The sequence below is a fragment of the Balaenoptera ricei genome, chromosome 16 (assembly GCF_028023285.1).
Source record: "Balaenoptera ricei isolate mBalRic1 chromosome 16, mBalRic1.hap2, whole genome shotgun sequence".
NCBI lineage: Eukaryota > Metazoa > Chordata > Mammalia > Artiodactyla > Balaenopteridae > Balaenoptera > Balaenoptera ricei.
Window position 1 is genome coordinate 22,953,545 of NC_082654.1, and position 14,602 is coordinate 22,968,146.

The 14,602-nt window shown below is 40.2% G+C and overlaps 1 protein-coding gene across 8 annotated transcripts in view; it reads left to right on the forward strand.

Annotated features, from left to right (window-relative positions):
- SORCS1 (sortilin related VPS10 domain containing receptor 1) overlaps nt 1-14,602 on the forward strand; it is a 577,597-nt gene that overhangs the window by 476,050 nt on the left and 86,945 nt on the right. For all 8 annotated transcript variants that reach the window (XM_059899261.1, XM_059899265.1, XM_059899263.1 and 5 more), the window contains exon 17: nt 981-1,094. In XM_059899261.1, the coding sequence (XP_059755244.1) occupies nt 981-1,094 (114 nt within the window). The remainder of the gene's footprint in view (nt 1-980; nt 1,095-14,602) is intronic.

The window sequence follows — 14,602 nt, forward strand, 5'->3', positions numbered from 1 at the left end:
AAGTCTTCCTACCCATGCTGTGTTGCATCAGCACCAAATCCAGCTGGTATGGGCAGAGTTCTAGGTGCCAGCTGCCTGGTGACAGGCCCCTGAGCAAGCCTAATTCTCCTTCCCCAACCCTTGTGTGCCAGTATCTCACTTCCATTACACAGATGGGCCAGTTCATACTAATGCTCACTGATTGCCACTTGCGATTTATCTGTGTGTGCGGAGGAGCAATTTGTTGCCATCCTCTGCGCCCGGGTTCATCTTTCAGAAGCCAAGAATATCAGGCCACTCAGAGGCTCCTGGAGGTAAGAATGCAAGGAGGCTGAGAAAAGTCTTTGACTATTTTCAAACTAGAGAGAAGATTTAAAGCAACTGGCAGCATTAACGGCGTAGGATGGAGCTTTTCCTTGGGGGAATGCTTGCAGCAGTCCTGAAGGACATTTCCTTTCCTGCTATGACTTTGAAGCATATGGCTCATGCACAGAGAGACCTGGCTCGGCTCTCCTTGGTAGATCCAGATGTCTTGGAAGAGCACCCCAAAGACATCACTAGGAATGAAGATTATGCCACATGTGGGTGCCTTAAACTCTTCAGTGAAACTTGACATTGAGGACTAGACTTCCACCATTATAGCTTTCTCTGGGCCCAACCACAATCAGTACTGTGTCTGCCCCTAATGAGAACAACATCTACTCTCCCAGCTTAAAGGTGTTTAATGGGAATTATTGGGCATTGAGCTTTCCTCTTTACACATGCACCCCTGTGGCCTCCAAGCCAGCATTTCTCAAAATGGCTTCTGTAGAATGTTTTCATGGGTAATTGATAAATATTCCATGGAAAAAAAGATTCCATTTTTGGAAAGACATTGATTCAGTGAATGCCTGTTTTTTGACTAATTGACCAGGGTAGAAGTTGGCTGTGGACTGACGTGCAATTGTTGTCAGTAATGTTGCCATCTACTGAAAGGTTTCTCTTGGCTCTTTCCCCAACAGTGACTATGGTTATGAGCGACACAGCAATGGTCAGTGCCTGCCAGCCTTTTGGTTCAATCCATCTTCTCTGTCGAAGGACTGCAGCTTGGGACAGAGTTACCTCAATAGTACTGGGTGAGTGTCTGAAGCAGTGGCCTTAGGAGGTCAACTTCTGCTTTTCAGCCTGTGTTAAACTTACCGAATTACTTCTGATCAAAGGCCAGGCCTATTTCATTACAGCACTGATTTACTTGCTTTTGTTCATTTTAATAATGTAGCACAAATTTGCATTAATAGTGCAAATTTCATCTGAGAATAAGACCCCAGTTGCAAACAAAGAAACGAAACAGGTTCCTTGGATGAAGGTGGCAATGATGATAATATATACATATCTTCATTTTTTGATACTTTATTTCAGAACTAGTTAATCACATGAGGCTACCTTTTACCTTCACGACATCCCTGTGTGGAAGGCCGAACAAATATTTCCCATGTGCATTTCCTGTTTTATAGATGTGGAAACCTGAGGCAGAAAAGAAGCTCATTGACTTTTCAAGAGTATACTAGTGTTAGTAGGAATGTGTTTCATTTTCTCTCTGTCCAGTCTTGACACATTGAAGGCATGCATTCTGATCTTTATAAATCTGGAATCAGAATCTAAATTTTGTGTTTAATGATCTGTGTTGTGGGGTTTATCCAATATTATTTAAGAAATACCATAAAAGGGAAACCATTCTGTGACTTTCCCACAACTGTAACTGATATTTATGGACTTAGAAAATAGTGTGTGGAACTTATTTGGATTCTAATTCAAAAAAACTATTAGAAGACATTTTTGAGCCATATGGGGAAATGGACTATGGTCTGGTGATTAGTGATGTATTAATCAGGGTTTTCCAGAGATACGTTTTTCTATCTCCAGTTGGAGATTATATATATATATATATATATATATATATGTATGTATGTATATGTAAAGAGATTTGTTATAACGAATGGGAGCACCGAGCTATGGAGGTGGGCACGTCCAAATCCTGACATCCACAGGGTGAGAGTTGGCAAGCTGGAGACCCAGGAGAACAGATGGTTTGTTTCCAGTCCCAGTCTGAACGCTGATGGTGAGCCAGGAAAGCTGATGGTGTAGTTCCTGTCTGAAGGCCAGCAGGGTCAAAACCCAGGAAGAGCTGATGTTTCCATCTGAGTATGAAGGCAGGAATAAAGCCACTATCCAGTTTGAAGGCAGTCAGGCAGGACAAATTTTCTCTTATTCAGAAGAGGGTTAGCATTTTTGTTTTATTTAGGCCTTCAACTGATTGGAGGAGGCCCACCCACATTAGGGAGGGCAATCTGTTTTACTCTGTCTACTGATTTAAATGTTAATCTCATCCAAAAACACCCTCAGAGAAACACCCAAAATAATGTTTGACCAAATATCTGGCCATCCTGAGGCCCATGCAAGTTGACACATAAGATTGACCATCACAGGTGATATCAGGTTATATCTAAATCTAAATATTTCTATTATATTAACTAAATATATTATATATTTAGGTGTCATAATGATATTTTGGTTAGGCTAAAAAAAGAAACCTTATCTTTTAGAGATACACGATGTATGGCATTTGTTTTAAAATATTAGAAAAAAGGGATAGGTTTAGTAAATTTTGAAGATAAGTTAATGAGGGCATGGGTATTTATGATACTGTTTTCTCTCATTTGTGCATATTTGAGAATTCTGATATTGAAAAGTTAAAAAGAGAGGAAAGGAAGGAAGGAAAGGAGGGAGGGAGGGAAGGGAAGGGAAGAAGGGGTGGAAGGAGGGAAAGAGGGAGGGAGGGAGAGAATAGGTACCTCACCAATAGACCAGCATTACTTGACAGTTGCCCTTCTCACTTCTCATGTGAGCTGCAATACAGAGGAGAGGATGTTCATGTTTCCATTTATGTACTTTTGTATTTGAAATTTTAAAAGTTTTTTTAATTTTAAAAAATTACCAAAATAATATATACTACTCTCAGAGCATCTCACCCTAAGGGATTTTTGTTGAGTTATCACATCTGCTGGTTTCATCCGTTCCATTCAAACTTTTTGCAGAAGGAGGGAAAAAACATAGACACATACATCAAATATTCTTATCTCTGGTTGAATAAAGAAATAAGCTGTGATTTATTTGAAGAGAAACACAAAATCTGAGAAAAATACAAATAACGTTTTTACAGCAATGGGTCGGTGAGGTCTTCAGCATCTAGCATCGTGGGAGAAATTGAAAAGGGCTGGTGAAATAACTAAACTTAATGGTGAAGAAATGCCAAAGACAGGAGTTTTATCACTTGCATGTACCAGCATGTTTAGACATTGTAAAGGGCATTAGGAGCCCCTGAAGCTAATTTCAGAAGTGATTTTTTTTCACTGTCAGTCAGGGGAGTTATACTATTCTCTCTTTGGTATTAATGAGAGGAGGCTGAAGTACAGAGGGGTCTAATTGTTCCAGATGCTACTCAAATCACTGTAATAAGGCAGAATAAAGGCTGATGACCCCTCACTTTTCAGTTTATTGAGAATATATATGTATTTTAATTTTATAATTATATACAAATATTTACACACACACACACACACACACACACACACACACATTTTTCAGCTACCCCTAAATAGGTTTCACCATTCCTTTGGTAAACTCAGTATGTGAAACCCAAATAAATCCTAACCCATATAAAATAAAACATCAGAGATGAATAATTTATAATATTCTATTCAATGGGAGTTTTCATCTATGCCCTATAAAACTAAAATTTCAATTAAAAAAGTGGTTCAGCAATATGTGTCCAGGTATATAAATGTTTGTCAGTGCAGTTATGTTTGTTAATCACACAATCACAAACATTACTTCCTAGGGCTCCACCTCCACTCTCAGAAGGTTGTTCCTATCAGTGGGTATTACCTGAGAGCATCTGACCCTAAGGGATTTTTCTTGAGTTATCACGTCTGCTGGTTTCATCCATTCCATTTAAACTTTCTGCAGAAAATCATCAGCATCAGTGAGCAAGTTTGTGTAAAAGGAACATATGATTAATACCAGTCATCAGCAGATAGGATGAATGCCCTGCTCTCAAAAGTAAGGGGCTCACAGGTGGAAGAGTGACCACCTGCATAGCGCCCTATGTGCTAAGGTCGGGGAGGGGGGTATCAATCATAACCCCACAGATCAACATACTCTCTAAACTACACATTTACATCAGGAATAGGAAGACCATTAGCTGGGACAGGGGCCTGAAATCACCCTCAAAGAAGGCCCCAATATCATCAAATTCCCATTTGCAGTGTCTGTAGCCAACTCAAGAGCTGGCAAGAGATAAAGTGTAGATGAAATTGAAAAAGAACCTTCTGCCCTTCTGAATACCACTCCAGTCCCTGACCCCAGACGTCACTTGGCTCTATGTTGATTCAGTGGCATTTCATAAGCACAGATTCAGTAATCTGTTGTAGCTGCTACAATGCTGCCATTAAATATTTAGCTTTTCACTTACAGATGTTTAATTACAAAAAAAATACATGTTTTCTCTGTTTAAAAAGCCAGTTTAGATTATCACCCCAGTCCTGGCCCCCTTTCCCACACAAGTGTGATCTGTTTGATATGCATGTTTCTAAACACTTTCCTTTGCATTTGTCAGTGAATAATTATGCCAAGAAAAAAAATAAACAAAATTAATTTGGTTGTTTTTATAGGCAGTTTCCTACTAGATGTGTTGTTCTTCTAGTTCCCATTTTCATTCAGAAACATAACTTAAACATCTTTCCAAGTCAGAGTATATAAGGCTACTCTCCATCTAATTTCTTTTAACTCCCTAGGATTCAAGCACCTGGGATTATGTAGTCATCCCTTTCATGGACATTTTGGTCATTTCCTGTTTTGTACCGCTATAAACAATGCTGCAGTTAGCGTTCTCATAACATAATAATTGTTACTAAAACACTACAACAATAATTAGAGTCTCTTTTGGCAATTGAAGGTCTTTCTGATAGCTCCTAAAGCAAATTCCACCCAGTCAGCTGATTACTTCTTAGAGCTGAGCATCCAGGCATTGCCACATATCTCCCCCATTAAGGGTTGAAACACCAGCTTCCTGCCCACGCACTGCCTGTGAGTCCCACACATGAGAGACTCAGTTATATTAACTGCCATCCTCCTTTAAAACATGGACACCAGTGGATTCTGTAAGGGAACACTGAGAGGAAGGGCAAGCAGGATTTCCCAAATTAAGAAGTTGTGAAGCAAGTTATTGTAGGCAAAGGAACAAGAGATGGTGAAAAGGCCATGCCGGTAATTTTCTCAAGGACAAGCCCTGATGTCTGTGCCTGGAAGTCTATAGAATTAAGGAGCCACTGGGCCCCGTGAGTCCCTCCAATGCCTGTTTTAAGCCATCCACGAGCATCTCGGGTTGTCAGCACAGAATCCGTGTTAGCTTCAGGCTGGGATGAAGTGCAGAGGAATCACAAGGGCAGGGTTGGTTTGAGAGTTCTTGCCTCCGTAGATTTCACTCACCAGGCACCTCACTTGCCTCACCCAGTCCCTTACAGCAGGGCACAGATTGCAGCCATGCAATCTCAAGCCAAACTTGAGTTGAACAGGTCTGCTAAACAATCCTCCCTTGTCAATCAAGCTTCACAAGCAAATCTGCCAGTAGCACCTTTCTGCGAGTTGACTTGAAAGCCTGCAGGTAAACCTTCCTTTTATTTTTTTTTTAAGGCCTCACTTTGTAAATGGTTATGGTTGCTCTCACGGTTAGTTTATTACCCTGTGTATATAAACAATGTTCTCAGGTTCACTCACTTCACTGTGATGGAAACATTCCAGCATTGGTTATTATTATTCCCAATAGAAATGCTATTTTAAGGAGATGCCAAAATTGTTACCAGCTTCACTGTGTAGAAGTGAACAGGTGTGCAGTTTTTGTTTCAGTCTTAGCAAGGTCTTAGAAAAGAGAGTTGGAATAAGTATTGAAATAGGTACAGAATGTCCCTCCAGGTGGCTGTAGCCACCAGTCCTTAGGGCTTGGTCCAGTGGTCTCAAGTGTCCAATGTCCACACCACAGGACAGCGTGTGGGCATGCTTCTACCACGTTCTCCCTGCCTCTTTTCACCCTTTCCTTCATGCCTTCCACAAGCCATTCCATGGAAAGCAAGGAGGCTGGTAATGGGGCCTCAGCCTGTTATGGGTACAGAGTGAACTCAAAGGGGGGATGTGTTGTTTGGTGAAAAATAGAGTTATTTTAGAATGAAACAAATGAAGAGTCTTAATCCAATCTCTGCCATTTACCTTTATCTTTAGCAAGTGACTTCCTTTCTTTGAGATTTAGTTTCATAACCTATAAAATTTTGCTATTTGCTTTTGGAGGTTGATTAAATATGATACTGTATATGAAGCATGCAGCATAGTGCCTAGCAGATAGTAGTCACTTTACAAAATGCAGATGCCATCACCAGCATCTGGACTTTTGGAGTGAAGGGCTCCTCTGGAGTGAAGGTAAAAAGAGGGGGAAAACTTCCTTTTATTGTGTATCTATAGTCGAGACATTTATTTCATACTTAATAGTCATGACAGTACTGAGATCTAGAACACATTTAACCTAAGCCCTTGTTTGGTCATCGGTAAAACTGAAATAATAGCTTGTGTAGGCTCATAAAGTCACATAATTAGTAACCACTGTACATCAAAACACATGTCTGCCCCAGTACCACTCAAGGCAGATAATACATTTACCTGATTAGTAAACGAGTCCCTTTTCTTCAAATAAAATGAAATCAACATTCATTTGTATATCATCTGGCATTTAGTGCTGAAATAACCTCAAATTCATTCCTTTGTTTCTCCATCGATGACTATAAATATCTCAGTTTGCACATACAGAAGCCCAAGCTTATTTAGTTGTACTTATATATGGTTAAATCTTGTTTATACTGTTTTGGATCCAGGGAACATGATACAAATTTAAGTTGCCAAATTAACTAGGATGTTGCTCGTTTCATGCCAACCGTAAAAGATTCTGTAAATGTAAAATAAAGTGGACATTGGGCTGGTTTGTTCTAAGAAGCCAAGATAATCTTCTCAAGGGACAGATTTCTTTTTGCTATTAAGCCAGAGATATTTCTAGATGTGTTTATAAAAAAGTGGGTATAGAAATTTTTGTCGGTGGAGTTTCTTTAGAGGAGCCATTAATCCCTCCCGAAAGAATGTAAATGTACAGTGACAGTTCTTATTGATCCTCAGGGTTAGTTTCTCAATATTCAATGGGAATATTTACTCAGGAAGTTAAAAAAAAGGATTTTAAAATAGCATTTATTCAGTATCTATATAAAAATACTTAGTGGGTCCAGGAAAAATTATATACACATAAAGTATAGCAAAATAGCAATCTCCATACTGTCAACATACATTTAGAATGTTTTAAAAATGCTTTCTATATAAAGCAGAAACTAACACACCATTGTAAAGCAGTTGTACTCTAATAAAGGTGTTAAAAAATAAATAAATAAAAATGCTTTCTATAAACAGATTCCTTTCTACATCAGCTATGAAAACATTTAGACCTTGGTTATCCTGCCACTGCGCTCTGGGGTTGCTATTTCCAGGGTCTCTGGGGGCTGTGGTCATTTCCCAAGTGATCCCATTTCTGATCCTGATGGGGGTCTTGATGTTCAGTCTGATTTATTCAGCAAGCTTTGTCAATGTGCATCACAGAGAATAACTGGTCCTAAAAGTGGTGCATGTGTTTCAAGTCCACAGAAAGGAAATCACTTGCATTGTTTATAGACCCAGCACTGCAAGGGCCCAAGTCACTGTTTTCTTGGAACTCACCCATGCAGTCTCACAGCAAACGCTCCATAACTGTCTGTTGCTGCAAAGTTGATTTTTCAGAATATCTTTCTTAGATGCATTTTCCCATATTTTTATGGGATGGCATTAGGGTTGGAAATGAAGAAGGTGTATGTGGAGATCTGGTTCCTCACATCGCTGTCCTTGCCCACATCCGTGGTATTGGCAATACCGATCCTCATCCGTGTGGTATGGCATCATGGCAGGAGAGTTCCAAACTCAGTCCCAAGGCCCATAGCCACTACTTGCCCCCTGTGTGAGCTTGGCAAGCCCTCTAAACTGCATCTCTTTTTTTTCTCATGTGCAAACAGAGGGATTGTGTTGGATGATCTTTGAGATCCCTTCAGGTTCTGACCTGTCCATGACCAATTTGCAATGATTCAGTATTAGGATTCCTCGGACTGCAGATGCTTAAAAGTAGGGAAATTTTCCTTCTGTAAATTTGTTGTGCAACTACTTGACTCCAGCAGTGGATTCCATGAGCCATTCTCATGATTTTTGATGCTGTCATTTAGTTTAACTTGGCCATATGTCTCACTTCATCAAGTTGGCATTCAGAATGAAGTTACATTCTATTTACTGTTCACATTAAATGACTTGTGCTTCCATCCTACTTAATGCAAGAGAAGTTTTCTCCCCTCGACCTAGTCTTCTGTCTGATGAGAGTCCCCTTATCCCAAGGTCTGCTTACTCAGTTTAAGGGGAAAGTCCTGAGAGCTATTGCCTTGAGGAGAGAAACTTGGAGAACCTGCTTAGTCAGCCATGGAACCCTATTCTTTCTGAATGTTGGGGTTATGGCTGCTACATAGGATTATTGTTGAAATATGCACACATTGGGTCTAGAAAGATTTTAAGTGTTAGCCATACACTGTCCCCAGAACCAGCTCCCTTCTCTGTCCCCAGGGCTTGCCCCATTTCTCGTTTCAAGTTAAGTGTCATTGTAACAAGGCGGTTTTCCCTTGAAAAACAAAGACACATAGTACAAGCCAAGAAATTAAACTATTTAAATTATTCTCGTGTGCACAAATGAGGCTCAACAGAGCTCAGTGACAACAAGACCTCCCTTGGCTATAAGAAAACCTAGAGTTCTAGCTCTTTCTTGGTCATTACGTGTAACAACTACTGTGAAAAAAGAGGAGATATCATAGGAAAACATAATTTCTACACTGATTTTTAATGAATGAATAGAAGCTTGACAGAGTAAAGACCATCCCAGGCAGAATGAACAACACAGGCAGAAGAAGACATGTAGACTTCAACCTGGCCTGAGCTCAGGAAGCATGTCAGGCAGTGGAAAGAGCTAAAGCTGAAAAAAAAATGCATTGAGGACAGATCATGGAGCTCTCCTTTAAACCTGAACTTTACCCTTTATGGATAAGCCATAGTCAGTTTTGAATGATTTTAAGGAAGGAATTGATGTGGTCTGATTTGATCTTAAGATAATCTTGGCAGTAAGAGCATGGCTTCTATTTTCAGGGAACTTGCTGTATAAGAGCAAGCTAATATTTAAAACTTTAAATACTAATTTTTTACTACCTTTTGATATTTTAATATTTATTAAGGTCTTGCAATGTGCCAAATTCTATGCTAAGTCCTTTTGAATGCATTATCTCATTTAATCCTCCCAAGAACTTTAGGGAAAAATTCTGTAATTATCCCATTTTACAGGCAGAGAACCCAAACATTAGAGTCTGTGTAAATTGCCCAAGTTTATCTAATGAGTAAGAGCCTGCATTTAAACTCAGACTATTTGGTTCCACAACACTAGTTTTAACCACCAGGGCAGTGATCTTTAATCCTGGCTGCACACTAGAATCACCAGGGGAACTTAAAAACAAAAACACACTGATGCCCAGAATTCTCAATTAATCCATAATTTCTGGGGGCAGGGTCTTGACATCACATACAGTGTTGTGGTTGACTAAACTAGACTATATTGTCAACTTAGCATGCACTGAATAGTCATAAACATCTATATCAAACATCTGTACCATAAACATCTGTACAAAATCATAAATTAAAAAAAAACTGCTGAATAGCAAAATCACAGGATATGAAGACTGCCACTGTTTTTTCCAGTTTTACTCTCACAAAGAAAAACTATGGCCTTCCTCTTTTTTTTAAGACTGGCAGGCAGCCAGAAGGAAAATCAAAGAGGGTAGGGGTAAAAAGGAAAAGGTGACAGAGGAGTATCAAGAAAGGAAGGAAGAGAATAGCTGAAACTGGGGTTGTTGAAGTAACAAGACACTATCTACAGATGAACGGTCGGTAATATCAAAGGTATATTTGCAGAATGTTTCCTTTCAGTAATTGTACAAAGACTCCCTTGCCATTACAAAGCATTTTTATTCTTGGCAGATTGAAGAATGTTTTACCAACTAAATGCATCCCAGTAATATTCAGAGCTTAGGTCCAACATAATCATAAGTTGCCTTGTTATTACAGAGGTAAGCAACCCCATTTAATAACATACTAAATGTATTATTCATTTATGTAACTCAGACCCAGGGATTGCTGCTGGGATGCAAATTGAACCATTCTGTAATGCAAGTGTGTGCTTACTTGAGTAAATGAACTCTGTATTTCTGCACAATTTTCTTCTAAATTTCGGGAACTGGTCTGGTAGGGCTAATGTGATGCCATTTTCATCCAGGAAATAAAATGGTTTCAGAATGGTTTTTAATGAGCATTTTTTAAAAATTACCAGCAGTCTTCTCTGTGGCAGAATCCCAGAGGGATGGATTCGTGCTTTGAGTTTAAGCAGGACTCCTGCTGCTGCAGGATTCAGGAAAGCCTGTGGCGATGATTGGTCAGAACAGCGACCAACAAAAGGAATGTTCTCTAGCCGATGCTTCCACTGGAGATGGTGGGCCCATGCCTCCATAGCTGCTCACCAAGATAGAGTCACAGGTGTGCTTGGATGCTAAGTGACTAAAAATTATAACCTGCCTTTAATTTGCATAGTGCCTTGCCTCCGAAACACACAGGGAGTTTCTGATGCATGTTTCTGATACACGCAGTGAGTTTAACTCACTGGGATGCCATAATTACCGTGTGACATTGCTGGTCATTTTCTGCTACCATTGCTGGTAACAGAATGTCACCATTCTCCAGTGTCTGCACGGTATTTTTCTTCTTTCCCATCTGCCCTTATTTTCTTTCACATCAGCCTACAGTCATAAGCATCTACAATGGACTTTTCAAAATATCAGATGGGGTGATGCTCAAGATGCTCAGACATGGCAATGACCAATCAGAATGAGTAGGGATCTTAGTGTAGGAGCAGGGTTTGGGAGGCTTCCTGGTGTTCTAGGTATTAACCCATTCGCTTCTGGATTGCCAGGAGAAGCAGGGACTCCAAGGATAGGGTCAACATAGCTGGGTTGGTGGGTGAGATGCTTGAAGGGTTTGGGGCGGTGGTAAGACCCAACTGTTAGGCAGATATTTCCACATTTAACCTCGTACAGTCATCCCAGTGTGAACCTCCTGATTATCAGCCTTGCATGTCTGGGGCACGAGGATGCTCTCAAGGAGCTTAAAGTTCACAGTCACACACAGGAAGAAAATCATAAAAGGCATAAATGACTCCCATCAAGTAAATCATAAGGATTCCTATAAGAGTTTAGAGGACAGATATCTCACTCCATTTAAAGAGGCAGTACAGTGCAGTGGTAAAGAGTACACGTATTCTAGAGACAAATTGTCTAGGGTCCTAGCTGTGTAGTCTTGAGAAAACTAGTTAAGTTCTATGAATCTTAATTTCATCTGTATATTGGGAATAATAATACCTTCCTTATTAGGGATATTCTGAAGGCAAATCATGTTAAGAACTTAGTACAATGACTAGAACATATTAAGCACTCTCTAAATATGAACTTCTTATGATTTTACTATCATAGTCAGGAAAAGACAGGAGGTAAGCTGCCACTTGAAGTGTGGATAAGGGAGATTGGTTCAAGATGGCGGAGTAGAAGGACATGCTGTCACTCCCTCTTGCGAGAGCACCAGAATCACAACTAACTGCTGACCAATCATCGACAAGAAGAGACTGGAACTCACCAAAAAAGATACCCCACATCCAAAGACAAAGAGAAGCCACAATGAGATGGTAGGAGGGGTGCAATCACAATAAAATCAAATCCCATAACTGCTGGCTGGGTGACTCACAAACTGGAGAACACTAACACCACAGAAGTCCACCCACTGGAGTGAAGGTTCTGAGCCCCACGTCAGGCTTCCCAACCTGCAGGTCCAGCAACGGGAGGAGGAATTCCTAGAGAATCAGACTTTGAAGGCTAGCGGGATTTGATTGCAGGACTTCGAAAGACTGGGGTAAACAAAGACTCCACTCTTGGAGGGCACACACAAAGTAGTGTGTGCATCGGGACCCAGGGGAAGGAGCAGTGACCCCATAGGAGGCTGAAATAGACCTACCTGCTAGTGCTGGAGGGTCTACTGCAGAGGCGGGGGGAGGCTGTGTCTCACCGTGAGGACAAGGACACTGGCAGCAGAAGTTCTGGGAAGTACTCGTTGGCGTGAGCCCTCCCAGAGTCCGCCATTAGCCCCACCAAAGAGCCCAGGTAGGCTCCAGTGTTGGGTAGCCTCAGTCCAAACAACCAACAGGGAGGGAACCCAGCCCCACCCATCAGCAGACAAGTGGATTAAACTTTTACTGAGCTCTGCCCACCAGAGCAACAGCCAGCTCTACCCAACACCAGTGCCTCCCATCAGGAAACTTGCTCAAGCCTCTTAGATAGCCTCATCCACCAGAGGACAGACAGCAGAAGCAAGAAAACTACAATCCTGCAGCCTGTGGAACAAAAACCACGTTCACAGAGAGATAGACAAGATGAAAAGGCAGAGGGCTATGTACCAGATGAAGGAACAAGATAAAGCCCCATAAAAACAACTAAATGAAGTGGAGATAGGCAACCTTCCAGAAAAAGAATTCAGAATGATGATAGTGAAGATGATCCAGGACCTCAGAAAAAGAATGGAGGCAAAGATCGAGAAGATGCAAGAAATGTTTAACAAACACCTAGAAGAATTAAAGAACAAACAAACAGAGATGAACAATACAATAACTGAAATGAAAAATACACTAGAAAGAATCAATAGCAGAATAACTGAGGCAGAAGAACGGATAAGTGACCTGGAAGACAGAATGGTGGAATTCGCTGCTGCAGGACAGAATAAAGAAAAAAAGAATGAAAAGAAATGAAGACAGCCTAGGAGACCTCTGGGACAACATTAAACGCAACAACATTCACATTATAGGGGTCCCAGAAGGAGAAGAGAGAGAAAAAGGACCCGAGAAAATATTTGAAGAGATTATAGTTGAAAACTTCCCTAACATGGGAAAGGAAATAGCCACCCAAATCCAGGAAGCACACAGAGCCCCATACAGGATAAACCCAAGGAGAAACATGCCAAGACACATAGTAATAAAATTGGCAAAAATTAAAGACAAAGAAAAATTATTGAAAGCAGCAAGGGAATAACGACAAATAACATACAAGGGAACTCCCATAAGGTTAACAGCTGATTTCTCAGCAGAAACTCTACAAGCCAGAAGGGAGTGGCATGACATATTTAAAGTGATGAAAGGGAAGAACCTACAACAAGGATTACTCTACCAAGCAAGGATCACATTCAGATTCAATAGAGAAATTAAAAGCTTTACAGACAAGCAAAAGCTAACAGAATTCAGCACCACCAAACCAGCTCTACAACAAATGCTAAAGGAACTTCTCTAAGTGGGAAACACAAGAGAAGAAAAGGACCTACAAAAACAAACCCAAACCAATTAAGAAAATGTTAATAGGGACATACATATCAATAATTTTCATATATATGCTCCAACCAAAAGACACAGGATCGCTGAATGGATACAAAAACAAAACCCATATATATGCTGTCTACAACAGACCCACTTCAGACCTATGGACACATACAGACTGAAAATGAGGGGATGGAAAAAGATATTCCATGCAAGTGGAAATCCAAAGAAAGCTGGAGTACCAATACTCATACCAGATAAAATAGACTTTAAAATAAAGAATGTTGCAAGAGACAAGGAAGGACACTACATAATGATCAAGGGATCAGTCCAAGAAGATGATATAACAATTCTAAATATATATGCACCCAACATAGGAGCACCTCAATACATAAGGCAACTGCTAACAGCTGTAAAACGGGAAATCGACAGTAACACAATAATAGTGGGGGACTTTAACACCTCACTTACACCAATGGACAGATCATCCAAACAGAAAATTAATAAGGAAATGCAAGCTTTAAATGACACAATAGACCAGATAGATTAAATTGAAAATTATAGGACATTCCATCCAAAAAACAGCCGATTACACTTTCTTCTCAAGTGAGCACGGAACATTCTTCAGGATACATCACATCTTGGGTCACAAATCAAGCCTCAGTAAATTTAAGAAAATTAAAATCATAACAAGCATCTTTTCTGACTACAACACTATGAGATTAGAAATCAATTACAGGGAAAAAAACGTAAAAAACACAAACACATGGAGGCTAAACAATACGTTACTAAATAGCCAAGAGATCACTGAAGAAATCAGAGAGGAAATCAAAAAATCCCTAGAGACAAATGACAATGAAAACACGACGATCCAAAACCTATGGGATGCAGCAAAAGCAGTTCTAAGAGGGAAGTTTATAGCAATACAAGCCTACCTCAAGAAACAAGAATAATCTCAAATAAACAATCTAACCTTACACCTAAAAG